Here is a 24,123-nt window from a genome sequence, read left to right on the forward strand (position 1 = left end):
GCACATCACATCAGGTAAAGACCTTCTCAACAGAGTGACTCCAGAACTGGATTTGACAGTTTTTTAGGATATAAAGATTATAACAAACCTGCAAAAATAAATTATTCCTTTATTCTGCAGGCTCAGGGAGAGTCACCATTGCAAAACTTGGTACAGACTTCATAAAATGAGAGGTGTACGCAAGGTTTTATTTTGCACAGTTAAAAATTAAAGGAAACTTTTAAAGTTGTTTAAAGTTTGCTAAGATTACTAAAAGCATGCAGATGCAGTTGTACTTGTGATTTGTTTTTATCCTTTAGCTAAACATATTTTTCTTCCACTGTAAGATGAGTAAATTAAAATAGCAGTGAAGGTTTGTGACAACTAAATAAAGGTATGTAAACTTACCCACAAACAACCTTTGAAAAAACTTTTTGCAGCAACAGGTAAAGATCCTACCATGTCTGCATTTTCTGTGTTTTGACCTGAGTTAGTCTGCATTGTACAAAGACTAATTACTGATTAATTATATAAATCTGTCTATGCAGAGGTCTGTTCAAGTATTTTCCCTCAAGTTTAACTTAAGCATGTGTGTATACACTTGCATGCATCAGTCTGATTTGCTATTTATCAAGGCCAGTGCTGACTTGGCGGAACAGATGTTTCAAGATGCAAACTTCAACTGCTCATTACTTGAATTCTTGGATTAAGAATCATCAACCTGTCTGGAGGGAACAAGACATCTTACTCAGTAGCTGAACCCAATCTTTAGTTGGATTTTAAGAAGCCTTAACTTCAGGTAAACAGCCTCATATTACTTGGGTTTCAGGTACAGTTCAAATATTTTCAACCCATCTGACGAGAAAAAATACAGAAAAAGAATTTATTGTTACCATTTTTTTTTTGACCTCTGTGTGTTCAGTGTATGTCTGAACTAGAGGCTATTTATTACAACAGGTCTTTTTGAGAACAACAGGTCACTGACTCAGCTTCAGGAGGTGAGTCTTTCCTGTATTTTCATCCATTGTCATACAGCTGCTTGGCTCTGACTTGTTGCACAGAAGGGCCAGAAATGACAATGACATGCTCCTTCAGCATGTAATTTAATTATTTATGTACTATTAGAGCAGATGGAAATCTGTACATGTGAGGTAATGAGACAAGATTAATTAAAATGCTAATGTACTTCAAAAATAACATTCACAGTTTTTGGCAAGGTGGTTTGCCCATTACTTGGAAGTTTAGTGGGAGCCATCACCATTCTTTACTTCCACCTCCTCTGTCCAATGCGGAGACTGGCTGCTTAAAAGAGCAAACGGTGTTGGCAATGCTTGTTAGCAGTAAGTGGTCTTATGTGGTGTTTTAACTGCTTGAATATACAAGACAAACCCACATTTTTTACTACTAAAAAAGACACTTTTTGGCTCCAGAATGTTTATGCTGAGGATCTGTTAATAAACACTAACTGTAAAGCTGCCATAATTGTGTATTTTGGCTGAAATCTCCTGATTAGAGAAATAACATAGTAGAGAGTGGTTTGGGTCTTGTGAAATACTGATCTGCCAGGTGGGAGATGGAGCCCATACAGACTTGGACATGGCAGAGGGAATGGTCTGGCTGGACAAGCTAGGAGGACATTAAAGCAATGAGCTGCTAGGCTAACAATCCCTAGGAGTATAATGAGGTCAAGCAATGAATGCTCATTTGGAACTAAATCGTGATATTGAGAGAAAAAATAAAGGGATGTGGTCAGAAAAAAGTTCCTTCACTTCTTATGCAGTGTCTTTTCAAGTAGGGGAAGAAAGGATAAGCTCCTTAATCAACTGCCTGTGAGGTGCTCAAAGAAGATTCTGGGGCCCTTAGAGGCCAGTATCTGCAGGGTACAGTGTGCTGCTCATTGTTATCCTGGAGAATTGCAGAGGCCCTGAGAGAGAGCTTTGACTATCCAGAGGAGTTAATGAGCCTGTGTGGTTATGTTCCCTGTGGGACCTGAACTGCCCAATTCAGAGAAGAGTAGAAACCTAAATTTCAGTGTGCCATGGAGCTCTACCCTTAGGGGTGAGGCAGAAGAGTTCATGCTATTAATGCCAATGTCTGCATAATTCCTGAAACTAAGCGATATCTGTACTCAAACAGTCTTGCATCTAGGGTAGGCAAATTTTGCATTAGACAAAGCAGAAATAAACTGTAGGCTGAGTGAGGTGTGTGCAGTCCTGAAAGTCTACAATCCCATGGAAGTCAAAACACCTCTTCCTCAAAAGAATAACCATTTGCCTTCTGCCTCTTTAGAGGGCATTTTGTGAAGCAGTTATAATTATAGACAACAGCTGGGAAAAGAACTAGTAACAGCAAATATAACTTTGATGGCAGTTATTATGGAAAAATAACATGGAGAAAGAAAGATGCCTAAGAAGTCAATGACTCGCATTGAAAAAAAAAAATAAAAAAGGTTCATGAAATGTATCAAGAACTCTATCAATTGTCTGGTTTTAGATAAATGATGCAGAATTGTTGATAAGCAAAGAGAAAAAATGCTAGGTATTTCTGTGCTGCATTTGGGGAAAGAGAAGGAAAGATATTTGTATCATACAATGACAAAATACTTTATATTTCAATAGTAATTCAAGAGCATATTAAACCAGCTACTCTTTATGGTCTTAGCTGAGCATGTCTGGAAAACTTCACAACAGGAATTTTATAAGAGATGGTCAGTGAGCTTTCAGGATTTGTATTAAGTAATTGTTTGATTAGACATGTTCCAGAATTCTGTTAAGAAAGCTAGAGTTAGAACCAATATTTAGAAAATGTAAATTAAATTATGTAGCTAATTATGAACTTGCGCTGTGACATTCATTTGAGCAACTTAATGTGAACAGTCACTATGTGACTCTATTAAAATAGAGAGTATTATTTATGCCACTCAGTATACAGTAATGAAACCCAAGATTTTGTTGAATTACCTTTGGATAAAGTTGGTCACAAAATATAACAGAGTTTATGAAAAACACATTTTTAGAAAGTATATCACTGGATTCAGCTCAACATTTTTGACTGAAATTCCTAACTGACAAGTCTCAACTTTTTTTCAAATGTAATATTGCCAGGCTGGTGTATAAGGTCTCACGCACTGGTTTTTAACAACAAGCCATTTACCTTTCTAAAAGAAAATGTAATAGTTGATCAATTTTATTGAGATTAAGTATGGGGAGAAAAATAAATAATGAAAGTGGGATATCTGTCTACTGAAACAACAAATTCCTAGATTCCTTGGTATATGGGATGCTTCTGAACTAAACATCTTTTGGTAGAGATATAAATGAAGAAGGTTCATGAAAAGGTTCATGGCTTAATTATGTCTAGTTAGCTAGATTCCTCAGATGGCCAAGAAAATGTGAATCTTAGGTGCCTAAACATCTAAGGCAAACCTTGTAGAGCTGTTACACTCACAGGGTTCTTTCACTGAAGTGCCCAGTCTTTTTCAGCATCCACAGCTCAAGCTGGGGCGCAATCAGTTCCTCACACTTGAGCTGCTGAGCCTGCATGCACTTGCAGTGTCTATTGGAATATTTGTTGTGTAACCAGAGGAGAGAACTGCGCCTCAAGATGGAGGCAGACACTGCTTCCTTTGGGACACCTGAATTCTGGATGGACCATGCAGCAAACTGAGGTGCTCATTTTAAGAATGCAGTTTTCAGTCTTTCCTACTTATGACTCCCTCTGTATGCCTCCTTTTATTTTTTTTTAATAATAATAACAATAATGATAATAATAATAATAATAGTAGTAATAATAAAAATAAGACAAAAATTTATATAATTAATTTAAACTTGGCACCAGCAAACTTGGTTTTTTTGGGTTACATTTTGAGGAGTCCTAGTAATTCAAGAGTACAGACTCACAGACTGACAGCTGTTTTGAAGGACTTTTACAGCACACACTTAAAACTTATGTGCAGTATGGACGCCTACATAGAGCAGAAACTGAAAATGGATTCTTTGAGCTATCGCATAAAGATCTACCGAGGTTGAATGTTGAGTGACTGGAGTTAAATCTAGACAATTTCAATCTTGATCAGACTCCCATGGCGAAGTTGCTTAACTATCATGGTTTGTGGTCTGATGGATCTTTCTTGTTAGTATTCGTGAATCATTCAGATGCAGCTTACAGAGCATTGATAGCATGTGCAGCATGGCTCAGGAATTCCCAATTAAAGCAACCGGGTAATGCAGTTTTGTTGCTCCATTTCCATGATCTCTGCAAAGAAGCCACCCTAGCTCAAAGGGGCAGAAAGAATTAGGTAATCTCCTGTCTATCTAAACAGTCTGCCCTTGGGGAGGAAAGCCCCCAACAATTGGACATAACCAGCCTTTCTGCAATCAGAAACAGCTGCTGCAGCAGTAAAGGCAGGATTTTCAGTCAGTTAGAGGATATTAATATTACCATAGGATCCTCACTTGCTTAGTAATAAGGGTAATTTTTCAAAACGGCCTGGTAACCCAATTGACACGAATAGAAGTTTAGGAATGAACAAATAATTTTAAAAAACTGTCAATAGCTGGCACTGGTTTTCTATGCACCTGCCTCAAGACTAAGTGGGGTTTGACCTCACTTAATATGTGAAGACACATGAAACATCTTTCCATAAGTGAGCTGGCTAACTGGATGCCACTTATCAGGAGGGATAACAGCAAAGTAGAGATTACAAAAACATACCTCAGGCTGAAGTACAAGGGTGAGTCAAGACTTGGAAAGGTGCTTCCCAAGAAAACTTATGAAGGTGTGCTTGATTTTTCATCCCAATCACTCCATAGAAGAGGATTTACAGTATACACTTAACATTTTGTGATGAAAATGTTTAAAATTATGATCATAAAACCTCCAGAAGTTAGAGAATGTGTCTGAACTCACTACTGAAACTAAAAACTCATTAGAATATCTATTGTGTTTAGTGGCCATCACAAGCTGACCAATAAGAAAGATGAATGAACAAAAGGCTGCCAACCTCAGAGACTTCAGTCCTCCCCTATGAGGAAGCTGATCAGCCTTGATAAAATGTGGCTGCACATGACTCCTATCTCTTGTTCACTTGGGGGCTTACAGAACTGGTGACAATATTTATCTTGCTGGATGAGGAAATGTCTGTGTTTCTAACTCCATAGTGTAGTGAAAAGGCATAGCTGTATCCTCCTTCGAGGTTTCCATTTGCCTCGTGAGGAACTCACTCCATCAAGGAAGCAACTGCCTCCACACAGTTTGTTTAGTTTCATTTACTCTAGGTAAGGCATAGCCAGAAAATGACAGATTTGCCAACGCTGCAACAATCTAGAAATAAGATGATAATTGAAAAATGACAGTGGCTATTGGTGATGTCTGTCCAGTGGCTATTGATGTCTGTTCACAGTAGGGACTTAGAAGTGACATATGTCTATCAGAATGCTGGCATTCAGAAATAGCTCTTCTCAAATAAGTCATATAAGATGTCCATTAAAAAAGTCAAATCAAATATTACAGAAGAGAAAATATCCAATTATATAGGACAGTATTATGTATCTTACCCTAGTTTTGCTAACTATACTATTCCTAGGATCTGCAGATGCATTCAAAGTCCTTTAAAATGTTTTTAATTTCTCAGACATATATTAAATAATAGATTATGGTAAACAATATTCAACATAATTAAACAGTTAGTTAATACATAACTTTTCCCCTCTCATTATTTCTTGCCTTTTTGAAAATATTTAGAACCTGATTAACAGAAATAAATGATCTTTTGGGGTGAAAAACATGAAACACTTTGTTAACATATTGGTACTCACAGCTTCAGCTTCAAGTGTCAGATTATTTTCTGCATGCTAGAAAAGCATGCAAATAGTCAATACAGCTTTATTCTGCACCTAGAATAAGGATATGAATTTATTTAGGTAATAAAGGATACTGTTTTTCAAAATGAGACATTTAATTTACAATCATATGTAAATTATACCAGTTTACCTAGTTTCCACTAATATCTCTCTAAAAGTTTTTTCTCATAATTTGTTTTTGAAAATACTTTTTGAATTATTAAAAGAGAAAATAAATAAAAAAGAAATGCTTTCAGAACAAGAGACCAATATAAAAACCTTTCTCAATTTTAATGATGCTTTGCTAATTTTCCTTTTTTTTAACTAGAACAGCTCTAGATTAAAAAAAAAAAGTTTTAGGATGTTCACATTTGACCTGTAAGTAGTATTCTTGTTGGGTGGCTTAATGGAAGTTTGGGACCTTAATGGAAGAAATGGAACCTGTTGTGTTGTGGTATGGAAAACTGCTGTTCATGAAGGTGCAGCTCATTTGAAGCGCGTTTACCTGACCGGTTCACAACATGCTTAGTTAAGCTACAGAGCCCGCTTACGCACGAACTCGGAGGTAATGTGGCAAGTGGGATGAGGCAAGACTTGAACAATATGTCTTAATCCCTGTGCTGCCTGAAAGATATAAATACGATAAAGGAGAGGAAAAGTTGATTCAATCTTTTAACAAAACAAGGCTTCTTTCTCTCTAGATTGCATATTGATAACTTTGTAGAGTAACAAAATACAAAGCTTCTTTTAGTGATAAGAAAACCTTGTTTCTGTGCACTTCAGGAGTAGAGTCTAATGATTCATAAATCTGGCACATGGTATTGGGTACAAATCACCATAAGATACGACATAACTACATGGAATGTGGAAAAACAATCTGCATTTTAGCACACCGGAGAAACAAACTAGTATTAAAAGAAGCATTTAGGCAGGACCAGGATAAATATCTTGTTCTATGTGTTTTAAAGTGTTTTGCCATTCAGTATTACAGTTTATCAAATTTTAAGTTATGCATTCAGATACGACTTCACTGACAAATGAAAGAAGTAAAAGTGGAAGGGACAAAGAAATTACCTATTTTCCTTTTGCTTCATGTTCATGGTTTTCTTTTGCTTCACAAGCTAGACCATGTGAATAGAGCAGGTTGCAAATGCACAAACTGTCTTTCATCAATACCATCTGCATCCATCACAGCTGTTTTAAATCTTAGGTTAAAACAACTATTTGAAGATAGTGAAATTCACCTATGAGATAATTAATCATAGTAGGTTAGACCAGCTTGGTCCACTGTGTTCTATCAACAGAAGCATTTTGCAATGATCCATTGCAGCACTTCCAATCCAGGTGACATTATTTATAGTATGAAGCAGTGGCAATAAACTTTCCTGGTTTCTAATTTAAGAATATCAAAACCAGTTCTATGTTCTTTATCCCAAGGACATTGTGATACAATTAAACTAGTCTCATGTCAGTGTTTTCTCAAAAATATCACACTGAGACACAAGGTGATGCAATGCCCACTTCCCTCTGCTCTGAATGCAGGAGCAAACACAGTGCTCACAGAAAGCTAAGTAATAACCAAACAGCCAAAGAAGCCACACTGAATTATGTAACTTAAGGAATTCCCCTCTACAATTAGTTGAACATTAAAACATTGTGTTTTTTAAATATCCACCCTCCATCAAATGCTATGGCCCTAATTTCTTTTATTGGATTAAATGCACCTAACTGGCAACATACAGCTGAAAAGTTCTATGCTTGGCAAGGTCAAGTGTTCAAGTAGTCACAGTATTCATACTCTCTAATACTTGCCAAAGGTTTCTTACTATTTCACAGAGTCAGGTGCTAAAGAAGTGGATTAATAAAAACTAGAAAACTGCTATTTTTAAAGTAGGCATCAGAAAATGAAGAAGAAAAAGGTGTGTATTAAGTTCAGTATTGTAACTATACTGAGGAGCTTTATGCAGTCTGTAGAAGGTACCTCAAGCCAATAGACTGGAAACTCTGAATGTTGTCTCAGCAGTTTATTTCCAAAGCTCCAAAGAAGGTCACTCCTTTCTTCAGAAATGCCCCTATTGTCACCTTACCAAAAGGCAACTTCTGTGAATACTCCGCAGGGATGAACAAATTAAATCCTATACATCACCTGAGTAAAATGGTACATAACTTAGTTTCATAAGAGTGAGGCAATGTTAGAGCTGTCATCTTTCTGTGTAGAGTAGGACTTTGTGGTGTCATGACTAGGACAAGACAAGGTGATTCCTGAGAATGCCAGCACATCACTGCTTTTGCTACCTCCATGGCTCAGGGGCACCCAAGCAGGAGAACTTTATAGTTACATCTTTATGTTTTCAGAAATTACATGATAAGAACACAGAAAACCTCTTACATGAAAGAATAACGGCAAACAAAGCTGAGAAGGTGGATCAGGTAACACTGTTTCCAGAAACATCCAGTGAATCTGGAAGCTTGCTTATCAAAGATACTGTATATTTTTATGAAAATCAGGACTGTCATTTAAATATGTAAATGTGGTGCTGTCCAGCATTGGCCCATGGGGAGTTTGCACCTTTCTGTCATGAATCTGACGATTCTTGGAGCCAGTACAGTAGATTAGACAAGTCCATGAAGATGATGTAATAAAGTATATCTATTTAAAATATAAATAAATATAATAAATTTAAAATATATTCTACAATTATTTAGCATTATATTATATTATATTATATTATATTATGTTATATTATATTAATTACAAAGAAATATTTTTTAAAATAAAATTAATTTCAATATGCTTTACTGGAATCTAACTCATTACCAGAAGCATCTTAAAACATGGATGTTCACAAAAAATATTTTGCTTTGTATTAAAAATAATCAAACCCAAAAAATTTAACTTTCAATGGTAAAAATTAATATGTATTTATATATAATACTTCAGTTTACAGCTACAAAGTAATAATAGCATATTAGGAAAATTTCTTGATATTGCTACACCTGGAAACGTAAGAACTTTACATAGTTTTTTCTTTGTAATTTCTCATAGTTTAATGGATTGAAAATACTCTGTTCTTGTTTTTAAATCACTCAGCTATCTCAGAATTGCTATCATGATGTAACCTATTTGACAAAGATTTCAGCCTGCCCAGATGTGGAATGGTGCGCCAGAATGAAAAACCACTATATTTCGTAGGATTGGGTATTTGGCTTTCTTGGACAAGAGATCTAATCAGCTCACTCAGGTTTCCCTAAGGGAGGTTTCAGACAGTCTCCATTGTGTAGGAGGGCACCCTGTCTGTGCATTGAGATTAGCCTGCAGAGATTTTATGGGGTTGAGAAAGAAAGGTAAGCTCCCTCCTGCTGCTGGTAAACACTGTTATTGTTCTCCATTCCTTGCTGAATGGCACAAATGCAATTCTGCAACGTTAATTACTGCAATAATGACAGAAATGACACAAAATAACAAGGAATGTGCTAATTCAGTAAGACTCAAGTCATTGACATATTAGTCCTTTTATTGCTTGTTGTTACTTTAAGGCACGTACTCTTTTACTCATAAATACTGAGTGGATTCTGGGGACTTAGTATTTCAATAATAAATTAGTAAAACAAAGATTAATGTGAAAGAAGTGGTGCCCAGTGATCTTTTAGAAGCTGTCTGATCAATACCTGAACACAGAACATGTCTGATGAAGTATATGAAAAAAGGACTTAGCCATCCTTGCAGGACTTGCAAGCTGCATCTTTTCCAATGTCCAAAAATGGAGACTTGCTAAATATTATTTATATGCTAACCAGGAAGGAAAAGGTGGCAAGTGAATTGGCTGCACCAAAATATTGTATTTTTCCTCTGCTTAGACTTCCCACAGTACCACAAAGGAGATGAGTGATATTAATTTTTTTGTGAACTTCTTACATGTAGCTGTGGATGACAACGTGTGAATGTGTTTACACTGCTTGGAAACCACAGCCTTGTGAAACAGAGTGACAGGTCTCCTGTATCTGCAGCCCTGTACCGGCAGTGGGGAGCGCAAGAAAGCTTGGGCACAAAATCAACCTGCTCTCAAGGTCTCAGAGAGAACTCAATGGGAATATTTTCACCTTTTTTCTAAAAATGACCGCTGCACTTAGGTAACAACCCTGTTTAAAATCCACATATACACTGAATATGTAAATTCCCTTGTAGAAGTCAAGCATTACCTAACAATAATACACAAAGAAACAAATTTTTCTAAAGAATGTAATAAGAAAGCAAGTCTTGCATGCCACAATATGTATCTCTAAAATCATGAAAAACAGGACCACTGGGAATTGCTAACAGTTTCAGCTGCAACACTGAATAATGTAAGTAATCCTTTTTCTATTGAACCAAAAGGAAAAATGAAAAGACTTTCATTGAAATACAGTCATAAATTCCATCCATAAGACTTTTCCTGCAATTAAGTTACATTTACTGATCCACTACTCCCTTAAAAGGAGCATTAACACAAAGACTTCAATTATTCATGGTCAAACAAAGTTGATTCTATTGCTACAGTCAAAGCGGCATTCTCTTTTACTGTGGTTATTTCTGTGGTATCTTCAAAAAGGGCACAGAGTCTGTGAAAACATGTAAGTTTTTGAGTAAAAGCTATTTCCATGATCAATCCTAACTTCTTATATTTAATACTTCTGCCATGTGCTCCTTTAAAGAGGATGAAATTTGCTGGGAGTTTTTGTCCCCTTCATCTTTTTAAGGGTAAGCTGATTGAAATACTCCATTTTTTTTTTTTTTTTTTTTTTTTTTTTTTTTTTTTTTTTTTTTTTTACCTAGGTCAAACATCCTGAGAAAAAGAAGTCTTTCTCTCTCTAAAAGAAAAACCAAGAAACAAAAACCACAGGTATTTACTGTTACGGAAAACTTATCAGTGAGGAAAGAAACCCAGGGAACTCCACAAAATTACCTCTGTGGAGGAAAGTTTGTTGTTCTTGTGTTGTCAGCAGAGAGCTTAAAAGAGCTGCAGAGGGTCTAACCTCTATGAAGAGCGGTACCTACTTCTGCTGATAAAAGCTTCTGCAGTACTCGCCACTCACTCTTCCACAATTCCCAAGTGCTATCCATTTCCACTCATGATGCTGTCCCCCGAGAGTTGGCACCCTCTGCTGCCGCTGATTGCGGCCCAGCCTCAGTCTGAAATACCCTACACGTAACTGCCTTAATGAAGCTGCGGAAGTATGTGTTTTAAAGGTCAAGAGTTCCCAATCAATCCTAGGAATTTAAGAAGGGGATAATATTGCCCAAAGACACTAAGCAAAACTTGATCTTCTAGAGATACTTGTTTCATTTTCAAAGGTCGAGAATGAATACAGATTCTCGATATTCTTTGGTATAAGAAAATACCAGGGATACATTTCTTTGACTCAGTAAGAAGTCTGCCATATGATCTACTAAATGTAATGTTAACAGGGAGAGAAATGCTTTCCTCAGTAGACCTCCCTAATAAGCACAACCCTGAAAGATGACAGGATGTTACAGACTCAAACTGTTGTGTATAAATCTGTTTTCATGTAAATGTGCTACAGACTGACAATTGATTGAGACACATATACATAATAACATAAATACTTCCTCAAAAGGTAGTAATTGGTTTCTACAATGTAATGCTCTCTGAGTCACGTCTTTCAAAGACATGGAAGTTAATGAATGCCTACCAGGAGTAAAAGAATTCTGCCTGACCATCTTGCAGATGTCAGAGGTTTAATAGATTTAAGTGTTCCTCTTCTTTTGCTGTATCATAAAATTGTGTAACTGAAAAAGAAAATAACAGCTAATGTGTAAGAGGTAGGACATTGTATCACAGTGATACTGACAAATTCTCAACTGATATCTGAATTCATAGAATTCCTTTTAAAAGGTTTCATTGCTGTTTTCTACATTAAGTCCTGAAGGGAATGAAGACTATTAATCTAAAAGGTATATTGTTTCATTTTACAGGAAATATTTAGAGACTACAGTGCCAGTGAATTATGACCACAGGATTCAGCAGTAAGCCTTAAAAGTTTAGGCTTTATTTAAAAAAGCAATTATGTTTTCAATTTTTTCCTCAAACAAGAGATTACCTTGATGCACTACAGCTTCTTGGCTTCAGACAAGGGACAGAAAGGTGAGAAAGCAATTACAGTGTTAAAGAACCCCTAAAATCCTAACCTGTTCTAAAGCATTGTCTTTCTTTCTTTCCTGTTCAACCCACATATTTACGAAACTTATCACTTAAGTAACACCTGCTTATTGTACCAAGAAATGTAATAGCAGACTGAGATTTTTTTTTTTGCTTTGCTCCCTTTGGTTTGAAAAAGAGGAACTGAAGATGATTATGTGGGTTGGGCACTTCAGTCACAAGTTGCTTACATGCATGACTACCCTTCGAAATTTCTCTTTACTTCATTATTTTTGACTCACACATCATTGACACAAGGCCTGTGATAATAGGAGACTGCAAAGACCATGAAGAAGAATTTTGGAATAATTCATTTGACAACTATGTTTGTGGGAAAGAACATCAGTAAAAGTGCTGTACAGGTACTGCAACTGAGCCTTTTCATTACACAGAGAGCAAAAAGCTTCATTAATTTTTGCTGTAGGGCATCTCATGTTTGAATAGTTATATTTAAGTGACATTCTAGCTTTCTCGTGAGAAGCTTAGAAGGTCTCCTCCTAGATAATTAATTACAGCCTTGCAGTCTAGTGAAGAATCACAGGAAAAATACAGTCTTCAACTAAAAAAACCCAATGGATTGAGGACATTTACACAAGGACCACATGTATGACAAGAATTTACCCAACAGCATTGTGTGTTATCAGTATATTCTAATAAACTACTTTTATTTTTGCACATTTAAAGATGGACCTTGTTAATAATTACAAAAGAATCCTAAAAACCACAACCGTTTGACAGAATAAGTCACTTTGTCAACTGAAGAACTGTTTAAATATCAATAAAATTTCACCACAAAATCAGCCTAATTTTCTGTCAGCCTTCTTAGAAAAGGCTGCCTGGAGGACACAGAAATTTACAATGCACAGTTACTCTCTAAGAGTAAAAATGTTCCTGTGTATTGCATTTCTAAGGAAGAATTAAACAGAATTTTGCCTTTTGGATGGTACAAAGTAAATTAATGTCACTATCTGATATCAGATTATTTAGGAATAACATCACAGAGTAATTTAATCAGAATTCTGAAAATCAGTCATTTAGTCCATCTCAAAGTCAGGTCCAATTATACCAGTTTGCTCAGGAATTTGTTGGGTTCTGAACATCTCCAAGAATGAAGGTTCCACCACCTCTCTAGGCAACCTGTTTCATTATCTGACCATTCTCACAGTAAAAGCATTTTTCGTAATAGCTAATTGAGTTTTCTAGTGTTCCATCTGGTGTCCATTGTCTCTTACGCTACTGCTATGCATCTCTTAGCTCAGAGTCAGGCTGTTGTCTCCGTACCATCCCATTTGGTAGTTGGAGACTAGAAGTTCCTCCTGTAAGTCCTCTAATATTAACGCTGTACAAGTCCACTTCTTTCCACCTCCCCTTCTACATCAGGTGCGCTTCAGCCCCTGACCATCTTGGTGCACCTCTGCTGGACTCACTGCAATATGTCAATGCCTTTCTTGAACAAGCCCAAACCTGGATATAAGACTCCAGATGTAACCTCCCCTGTGCCAAACAGAAGGGAAGAATCACTTTCCTTCATCTGCTGACTATCCTATTGGTAATAACTACCTAGGATGTGGCTGGCTGGCCCATTACTGACTCATATTCCATTTGTTGTCCGCTGGGACCTTCAGGTCTGTTTCTGTCAATCTGCTTTGCAGCAGTATTGGCATATGGGGTTATTACATCTTGGATGTGGGGCTGCAATTGCTTTTGTTGAACTCCATACATTTCTTGTTGACCCAATTTCCAGCCTGTTGAGATCCTCTGAGACCTTTCCTTCCAGTGTATAGACTACTCCCTCAAATCTGGTATTGCCTGTGAACTTGACAAGGGATGACACTATTCCAGCAGGACATGGCATTGTTGATCGTGTTTTGTTAGGTGGGTGCGTCACCCATCTTACAGTCTGTAACTCACCAATTTGTCTATAAAGGCACCATAGGAAAACAAATTGGAAATACTTAAGATTCCAACTAGTATCTTGCCTAAAATAGCTTACAGTCCTTCTAGCTAATACAATTTATTAATTATTCATTGATAACAGACTAACAGAAAAGTATGGGAAGTTCATTTAGGGACTGAATCATATGAAGTATCTACTACAGTCTACAAAATTAGTATCTGCATATGGAAGCTGCTTCATAGGAAATAAAAGTTAAGGATTCTAGTCACATAAAAATATATGTTAGATAAAACCCAGACTTCAGGAAACTTTATTCAAAAATGACTGTACTGAAGGTTTGTGAGCCCAAAAGTTTGTGTGATTTTTTTTTTCCCCAGTGAACAGCAGTTAGTCTAATAAAAGATTATCACCTCTGTTTACACACTTGGCCTCTCTCACTCACAGAATGATAATTTTAAACCTGTGATGTGCAATTGCCAGCATTTTTGCCTTGGTCTCTCAGAACAAGAAAAGGGAAAAAAAAAAAGGAAAGTGAAGTTTTCCTGGTGCAGAGGAAGTATTACTGTGCTTCAACTGTTTGGAAAATGAAGAAAAGTGTATCTGGGAATCATAAACTTGATATAGCTCAGTATTATATAGTAAATAATTATTGTTCATGTCCAGGTTAGAAAAAATAACCAATTTAAGAGATATTGTCAAGGAAAAAGGCACTAAGAAGAAGGAGCTTTCTCTTAAATGAAATCTGAGCAATATTTTCAGTATGCAGTACTTAAAAGATTATTTATGTTAAACATAGAAATGTACCATATAAAGTCAAGAATGCTTTGAAAAATTAGAGAACTTTTGTACAGTCAGAATAGATGGTGGAGTGGAATAAACAAGTAGAATGTGTTCTTGGACTTTGGGGCTTATTTTCATACAATTAAATATGGTAAGTTACCCATTTCCCTATTACACACTACAGTCCTCACCCATCATGGTTCTATTTTTATTATTACACTGATGTTACTGCACTACTGTCTAGCCCATTAAGATGCATTTTATTGCTTCTTTAAAATATTTTAAATGTCTGGTTATACAAATGACATCAAGTGATGAACTACAAGTCAAGGCCAGTAAGAAATTTTGTTTCCAGCTGACATGAATTTCCTTCATAGAAAGTACAGTACTAATGCATGTATACTTTGAAAATTTCCATTAGCCAGAATAGTTGCAAGGAATGTGGCATGAAACACAGGGTCCAGGAAAAACAATATAAAAAGGCTGAAATTTGCATTAATTGGAACACTCTGAATAACACATCCTCTAACTGCCGAGATTATAACTTGTAGAACACACTAGTGTTTATTTATCTTTTAAAATTCAAATAAATGTTAACAAAATTATTGCATGTATCATTTTCACATTTTATTCACATGAGAGATCTAGAAATTATTTTATGAAGCATAAGATTATTTGAAGCATAAGTCAAAAAAAGAAACAGTTAAACCAAACGAGTTGTTTGCTTTTACAGTAAAATGAGCATCACTATTGTGAAAATAACTTTCTTTAAAGAAAAGCTCCCCAAAGGATTATTTTGAATAATTTTTGAAAAATGCTATGCCGATGTCTTCTTCTTCAGTTTCTTGTACCACACAGGTACCTCTTTATTTGTCTGTAAAAGAAAGAACATTTTGTTATGAGACAGTGAACAGAATAAAAACATGCAATCTACACAATTTAAACAATCCACACAAGTCTCCTTCCTTCCTATGTAGTTCAAAATTGAGTTCTTTGCTTAAATGCAAATATCAAAAACAAAACTACACATTTAAAGTTACTATTACAACATACCAGTATTAAAACCTCCCCATTTCCATGTTATAAAAAGCAGATTATATGGTGAAAATGAAATAATTTTTAGAAAAATACCTGTAACAATGAAAACAAGCATTAACTGTGCCATAAATAGGTTTCTTTTGAAATAACATCATCTGTGTTTTCCAGCTAAGAAAGTAATAGATCTTAGAAAAGAGATCTTAGGTGTGCCAAAACTGATCAACACTTTATGCAGAAATATAGTTCTTAAAAAGTTTTAGTTGAAAATAAAAGAATACAGTAGTTTTCTAACTCTATACAAGATTTTTTAATTGCCGAGAATTATCTGAGAGCAACTTTTCCTTGCCTTCATAATCCTATTGGTTACTGCTACACAGTCAGGATTGCTTGTGGCAAATTCAGTGGTGGTTTGCATAAAATAAAATAGTTTAATAGAAATAAAACTAATCAAGTGGAGGTGGAACAAGGTAAGGACTATTCTCCTTTCATAATTGGGTATAATCTCTTGAGTTATTGAACAATTGAGCACTGTCTCAGTCTGTTGTCCCTAAAGTTGTTCATTTGTAGTTCCCTTTTCTGACTGCTCTGTCTAAGTAAGACAAGACAGATTGTGCAAGGAAACCTCAGGTTAATTACACAAACTGTTTGCTTATGTTTTGGATCACTGTATAGCTCCATCAAAAACAGAGTTTGGGCAGTATGATTTAGCACTACCAAAAGGCCTATGGATGAAACAGCACTGGATAAGCCTGTGTTTACTCTAATAATGCTATTCAAGCAAAATCTGAACTCCTAAAATCCCCCAATGTCCTCACATCATGTCCCAGAGATGCTACTGTTTCCTACTTTTTGTGTTATACACCCAGTACATGGTGTACACAAAGTCATATCATTTAAGATGCTGTATGTTAAAGTCTCTACCAGGAAAAAAAGAAAGAAGACAAAATAAATAAAAAAAAAAAAGATGAAAAAGAAAAAAAGAGTTCTCTTTGGACCAAATCAGCACATGCTGATGTGATTCAGCATTGCAGCTTGGATGTCTTGAATCTATCAGTTCAGATACAGTCATAGTCAGAAAAGTCTAAACCATTTTTATGAAACTTTCCAGTACCAGAGGCACTAAATCTGAATTGGGCCACTTCAAATATTAAAATCCAAGCTTTTAGTTTCTGAAGGAATAAAACAGGATTTTATACTGGTTTTATAACATCAGGCTTCCTTAGCAACAGAAGTGATATCAATACTGGTGTTCTAATTTTTATATATATTTAGATACACACGCACATACACATTAATATACATCAATGTAAGTATGCAGAAATACACCTATTTCCTCACTCCTCCTTCTCAATACAGACATGCACAAACTGCACTTACACACCATCACGGTAGATTTAAATTAGTATAATGGTCTGTGAATCCCTACAACTATTAAAATCTTGCTAGCCACTCAGTATTGTAATACAACAATGGTATTTATTAAAAAAAAAAAAAAAAGACCTGGTTTGCTGCGACCTTAAGATATAGAAAGTAACCAAAGAGCTAAAAAACATCACAAACTCTCATTTTTCTCCTCAACATTGACTGTTTCCATAAAGAGCTGAATTAATTAAATTCTGAGGAGAACCATCAGAAGTTTTTGCAGTCACTCTTATCATAGTACTTACAAATAATGTTGGCTTAGGCGTAAATATATTTTCTTCTTCATGTTCTTGCAGCAGTTTTACCAAAGGGATTGATTGTCTTCCAGTTGCACTTTTTACATCAATATGAGACTGAGGTAGATTTTGTTCACAGTGTTTACCATGTAGAGTAAAAATTAATTGCTTCATTGTGGCTAGTTCCTATAAAACCACAAAAGAACAGTGCTAAGTTATTAAGTTAAATTACATTTGAACCTATAAATATTTATTTGTTAATAATAAATTTATATTCACCAAACATGGATCAGTAAATGTAAAAAAGAACATATACTGGCTATGATTAATAAGATTACTACTTAAACCCTAGCAAAGTAAGAAAATAAAATAGGCACAGAGAATTTATACAACTCAAATTTTGTCTTGCTTAAAGGCTGTAAAAGAGAACATTTACTGTGTAGTAAGAAGCACATTATCTCTTTTAAGTTAGACTTCCATTCCACTTGAATTTTTTTGCATTTATCTTATCAGGCTGAGGGAGTGTACAAATCTAATTTGAATGACTGTGACAATTTTTACTTTTGGTTTTGCACAGAAATTTTATAAATACATTACTAGAAATATTTATTTATATCCAGATTAGAAAAGAAAAATCAATGAAGACCCTTTAGAGGATGTACAGCAAAAAGAGGTTCAGAATGGAAAAGAAGTTTTGTGAAAAATTAAATTTCCAGTGTGGAAAAAGGAATGTGAACATATAGAAATGCAGCCTTTTTTCGGATATCCTAGTAGTTTGCTTTGAAAACAATTTGAATTAAAAATGTAATCTTTCCTTAATACTTAAATCTGAACAAAACGGATTACTCAAAGTGTACAGTAGTGTGATAAAGGAAAAAACATATCATTTTCTGACTTTACTGAACATCTTTTGTCATCTTTTACCACATCTACCTCCTAACGTTCCCCCTCCCCGCCATGTAATGGGTATGATTACCATAAAATAAGTAACAGAATGTAAAGCATTAATTATTATTATTACTATTAGTAGTATTATTTAGAGCATTCATTATTGTAGAATTAGAACAGCAAGATCAGTAGAAAAGCCTTTCAATGTAAATTTTGAGACAATTTTACATGTTTTAAAATATTAATGTTTTTGTTTGCTTGCTTTTTACAAATGGTGTTGTCTTCAATAAGCAACTGTTACTGTGTTAGCCTTATATATAATTAACATTCTATCTCATTTTTCAACCAGAAAAGGGTAATTTGTGTTTATAGCTGAATGACAAGTATTTGTTAAATCTTACCTATTTAATACCTGCTGGAAAATTACATTGATGCACATTCTATTTTCATTGAATTATTAGTAATCAGTTAAAAAAACCCCTCAGCCTTTTAAAATACTCCTGCCATATACCTTCTCTCTGTCCACTGCTGCCTTTAACAAGAAACAAAGTCAAAAGAAACATGCTGAAGCCTTTAAATTGTCGAACACTAACTCAGTTACATGAATGGAAGTTACACTCCACAGACCAGCTTTATCGAGTGTACAAATTGTTCTTGTATCTCAGTCATTTAATATTAACTATTTGCATAATTCAGCCATGTGTGGTGGCATGTTGAAACAGCATGACTGCAGAGCAGCTGTTTAAAAGGACTGCATAGCTAATGCCAACATGTTTTTCAAAGTTGTAAACTCTGCAAAGATGTTGCCAAAGCAACACATAGACAGAATTTCTTGATGAAAATAACTCAAGCAAGTATACAGCAAATAAATACACCATCACAGGAGATTAAATTGTACATAAACAATGTTTTGACATTAGCAAATGGTGTTCCTATACTTAAACTGTGTTATTCTGACCAAATAGTTGCACGTTTGAACACGGCAAAACCCAAAAACTGTCACACAGATTTATTTCAGAAACAGAGTTGAAACTTGTATGTGTAGGGTCAAATTCTCTTGTGTCAAGATCCATTTGGCAGTTTAAAGTCTTCTCTACTTAATAGAATCTGTCCTGTACTTGACAGCACTGTCTGTTTTCAGACTTGGAATAGGCTCTGGAGAGTCAGCTCTCACACAAGCTTCCCTTGTGACAGCACGATTCTCTAATGTGAAGCTATAGGAAAGAATGACAGGGAGAGGGGATGAAAAATTAGTCCACAACGAAGAAGCTATTTTGACATCACGGCCAAATTTATCATGAGGATTTAGCTAAGGTTGCCTTAATATTTGTTCTAAACCCTCTCCTCATTTAGTAAGAAAGACCTTAAGACACTTGGCAAAATAAGTAGCACAAGAAACACTGAATCCAACAGAATTATTGATATGTGTACTGCTAAACAAGGAAAGAAAATTGCCACAACATATTTGCAAGAGATTTGCTGTATTCAACAAAGGAAGAACTGAAAACAAAACTGTCTTGAACTGCACTAATTTCAACCATCTCTTCAGATTTCTGTGCTCCTGAACACAATCTTAATTCTTACCTTCACTTTTAAGTTCCAAACAAACAGTCATGAGTACCTGCTACTGCTGGCACGCTACCTTGATTCTGTATTATTTTCCAATCCTAAAATCCAGTAAGTTGCTCTACAAAGGTAGCAAGGAAAAAGCAGCTCTGGAGATTGTACTTAGCAAAAATATGTGACTTGTTCCAGTGGGAACAAGACCTTGTGAAAGAAGGCGAAAATAGGTAGAGGGTTCAAAGGAGATGGTAAGAATCTTTTGTGGAGGACGTACTAGTTTCAGGATAAGCTAAGTAAAGGAAGATGTGAAGAGAAATGGATGATGAAAATCCTTCTACTTTTTACTGTGTCAAGTCCACGTTTCTATGTCCAGGCAGAGCTGTGCAAATTGTTTACTTAAAAGATTCCCTTCAGTAACTCAGTGCACTGTAGAAAACAGTGTTGCTAAAGCTCTGCATTTCCCAGTTTCTCTGGGGAAGTATTTGGTCTTTGCCACGCTGGCTCCTGGACATATAAGCCATGCTACGCAAGATACATGTCACTGTGTTGAGGCTTCCAGGTCTGAGGGCTTTGGCTTTGGACAGCTATACAGAAATCATTCTTGGGAGGATTATGAGTACCAACACCTCTGAGTGGATTCACCCAGCTCCTCCCTGGGTTGGCTTTACACCTTTGGTCTCACTGTCACAAACTACAGGAACACAAGCACCCACTCACGCTTAGGCAACATTCTGTGGGGACGTGGCAGTGCAGATCCATGGAAAACAATGCAATTGGCAAAAAACGGTGGGTTAAGATGACACAAGGAAAAAAGTAACCTGTGCAGCTGGCACAAAAACAGTGTTTATATACAATTAGTGTCACCCACACAAACAAGTATCAGGACTATATTATTAAATATTTTGAAAGTCTGCCCACAGCTACCTGATGAATTTTTGTTAAGGATGTTGCTCTGTGTACCAGCACAAGTCCCAAAAATCAAAGTAACAAGCTATGTGACAAATTAAGTGGGATTTCATTCAAACTTAGAACACCTAAATTGCTATATCTAAACATAAGTATCTAACCACGAGCTAAGAATTGAATTTTCCATTATGGACAATGTAGCTTGGAAAGTGACTCCATTCAGAAGTGGGCCACTATTGGTGTTGTAACATTAGTCTTGCTGATTAGGCTGCTGTTAACTATAAAGCACAGAAAGATACCTCACCACAGACACCTTCATTTTAATACCTAAATTTAGTTGTGATAAGCTGAATCCATTTCCCACCTCACTCTCCTTATCATTTACTTTTCTCAGGCTTCTACTTTGCCTAAAACAACTTTCATCCTGAATAGCCAGTGTGCGATCATAATTCGCCTTGAACACAGATTTGAAGTATCAAATTATTTTCTTAAAAGGAACTGTGTTTTTAGAACAAGCTTTCACACTACAGATTATCTACTTGGCAATTTTTCCAAAACATACAGAGATTCATACTTTAGGACAATCTAACATCCTGTGTTCCACTTATGGATATTAATTCACATTTAGTAAAGATTACTTGAACTATAAAAGAATACTTGAAAATTCTGCATGTATAACCAGAAAAGGAGTTGGAATTCAAAGTAACTGATTAGAATTAATGGACTGAGAATACTGGGAGTGATGTAGCAGGAGGTGAAGTAAGGTAACATGTATTGCATTGTAAATAGTATCAGAAGAAACTACTTGCTAATTTCCATTTATTTTTGGTAAGTTATGTCCAACAACCTTAGTTAAAAATAGCAAAAGCAATTTTGTGTGCCAATACACAAGCAGAGAAGGAGATATAAAGGTTGGACTCAATCATCTTAGAGGTCTTTTCCAACTTTAGTGTTTCTATGACTCTTTATTAAGGTACAGACAAAGGATAGACAGCAGTCTTTTCCACAGTGTCCATTAATTAAAATGTTTTCTGGTTTGGCATATTTCCCAAATTCTACCTTGCTAATTTATTAGGCTAAATACTGGTGTTGTGGAACTAACTGAAAATCATCAGGCTTTAAAACAGTGTTAAAAGAACCAAACTGAAGAAGTGTAAGTAATTTTTAAAAGGTAAAGCAAAAAAGGGTATTACCTACATATACTTCAGAAAATTCAGAGATTTCTAATGATGTTTGAGCTTAAAGTAAAAGTAAAAATGAGCTATAGTTTATTTAAAATAGATTTTACCTGTCTATTTTGGATAATTAAAATAGTACCTAGAAAAATGGAGACTGAAGATCAGTTTTGGAATACAAAGGATAAAATTTGATTCCTTCAACTAGCAATGCAACTAGAAGATAAGCAAATGCAAAAAAATAAGGCATGCAGCCATATAAAACATAAATGTATTTTGAGTTACAGATACTATAAAGGGAACTCTATTAACATTGGTTTTGACGTCCTTGATACATGCTCAAACATACATGTACCCAAAAAAGCAGCTTACATCTTCCTAATTCAAAATGAATAGAATTTTAAGTATTATAACAAAACCACAACTTACATCGTCAAAGCAAAATGAAAAAGAACTGCCTCACGTGGGAAATGATTGAGGGATAAAAAGGTGCTCTTTTATCATGTAACTGATGAAGTATGTGAAAGAAATGCCTACAATAATCACTGTAATCAAGTATAGCATGAAGATAGTAATGCCTTTTTTTTCAGTGAATTGTCAACAGTATTTTTTTTTCTTTCTGTCTCTGTCATGGAACTATAATCAAAGGAAGAAAGAATCCTCTGTGTGCACTCAAAAGCTTGCAATAGCACTTAGTATATTTGTGTATATATAGTTATAATAACTATATAAATTTATATAAGCAGTTAATGAGACATATCTATGTATATATCATGCTCTGGAAGCAGATGCAAAATAACAGTCTCAAGAAAAAGTAACTGGCTAACAGGAATCAATCACATACATGTCAATTCTTAGGTTCTTACAGCAGGGAAATCATCTTTCATCTCAAATAATGTCCATACAATGATCCTGAAAAGAAGTGTTACGTAGATCAAACAGTTGGAACTTCTCAGTAGGAAGAAGAGTGAATGCACTCCTCATGCAGTGAAGCTCACAGTTACTGTACTCAGGTAATGTCCTCTAAAGCAAAAGTGACCTTGATAATTGTACGCTCAGTTAACTGAAACTTTATCATGGCAAGTGACATTAGACTTTTAGCTCTGCATATAGAATTTAGGAATTCTATATGTAATTTACAATTGCATATATTTATAAATTTAAAATTACAAACTTCAACTTAGACTATAACTCCATTTTGAAGCAGAGAACTCGTATTGTGGAAGCTGAACAAGAGATTTCTGCCCTAGAAAATGTATCAGGTTCTGGCAGAACCACTGAATTTTGATGACTGACAAGTGTTCCCAGAGAAGAACATAGCATAAAAGAATAGCACAGGAAACCAGTTTCACTATCAAAATCAGAAAAATCAGATGAAAAAGGGATAAAACTAGAGGTCTCCTCCCTCAGGGATGCTGATCAAAAGTTAAGGTCTTTCAAAATTTGCGAGTCAAGCACTAATGTGATGATTTTAGATGTGTATTCTCACTCCCAATCCTTAAGTCTCCTGTACTGTGAGAGCAAAGCATGTATGGTCAGGACCTCCTTTGGAAAGCTGGTATTCTTCAGTTTAACTGCCATATGGTCCCCATATGGTTAAACTATAACTCAAAATAAAATATGTATCCAGTCTGGAGTTTGACTGTACAACCCCATGCAGGGAAGGAATTGAACAAAAAAGTCTTTTGCTTCACAAAATTACTTTTAGTGCACCACAATTTGAGACCAGAGACTGGATTCTTCTCAGTGTGGAAGCCAAATAGTAGCTTGGAATGTAGCAGCTGGGTGACTATTATGGCTGCATTAATTTATAAAATAACATTAACAATAAAAGCGATAAATATATAAGAACATACAAGTGGGGGAAGATAGCCATACTGGCATGAAAAACATGTTCATGGCAAGTCAGTGCAATCTGTCTTCACATGCATGTTTCCTCTTAGTTATTCAGCTATTGTAGTCTTCAAACAAGTCTGCACAGGGAAAAACAGAGTTCAGAAATTGAAGCTAGAGGTTTATTAAAGAACCTGATTTGAGAAACTTAAACCAGCATTTAAGAATGTTATACTCATTTGGTAGTGTTCCGTAAAGAGCATATTCTGGAATGATTTCTCATTCTCTGGAGAATTAAAATTCATGTTCAATATACAAATGTTCAAGAGAGGATTCAGAGAAAAAAATGAAGTTTTATACTTCCTATAC

The 24,123-nt window shown here is 35.4% G+C and overlaps 1 protein-coding gene across 5 annotated transcripts in view; it reads right to left on the bottom strand.

Moving 5' to 3' along the window:
• Positions 1-14,948: 14,948 nt before the first annotated feature.
• The window catches only part of PIBF1 (progesterone immunomodulatory binding factor 1), a 105,280-nt gene continuing 96,105 nt past the window's right edge, over positions 14,949-24,123 (bottom strand). For 2 of the 5 annotated variants that reach the window (XM_053971148.1, XM_053971145.1), the window contains 2 exons: positions 17,399-17,575; positions 14,950-15,567 (listed from right to left, as the gene is read on the bottom strand). In XM_053971148.1, coding sequence (XP_053827123.1) covers positions 15,511-15,567; positions 17,399-17,575 — 234 coding nt within the window. In that variant the 3' untranslated portion in view covers positions 14,950-15,510. Of the gene's footprint in view, positions 15,568-17,398; positions 17,576-19,166; positions 19,492-24,123 lie in introns of those variants that run through there. The other 3 variants (XM_053971147.1, XM_053971150.1, XM_053971149.1) reach the window with 3 other exon arrangements.

This window comes from Vidua macroura, chromosome 2, assembly GCF_024509145.1.
Source record: "Vidua macroura isolate BioBank_ID:100142 chromosome 2, ASM2450914v1, whole genome shotgun sequence".
Classification (NCBI taxonomy): domain Eukaryota; kingdom Metazoa; phylum Chordata; class Aves; order Passeriformes; family Viduidae; genus Vidua; species Vidua macroura.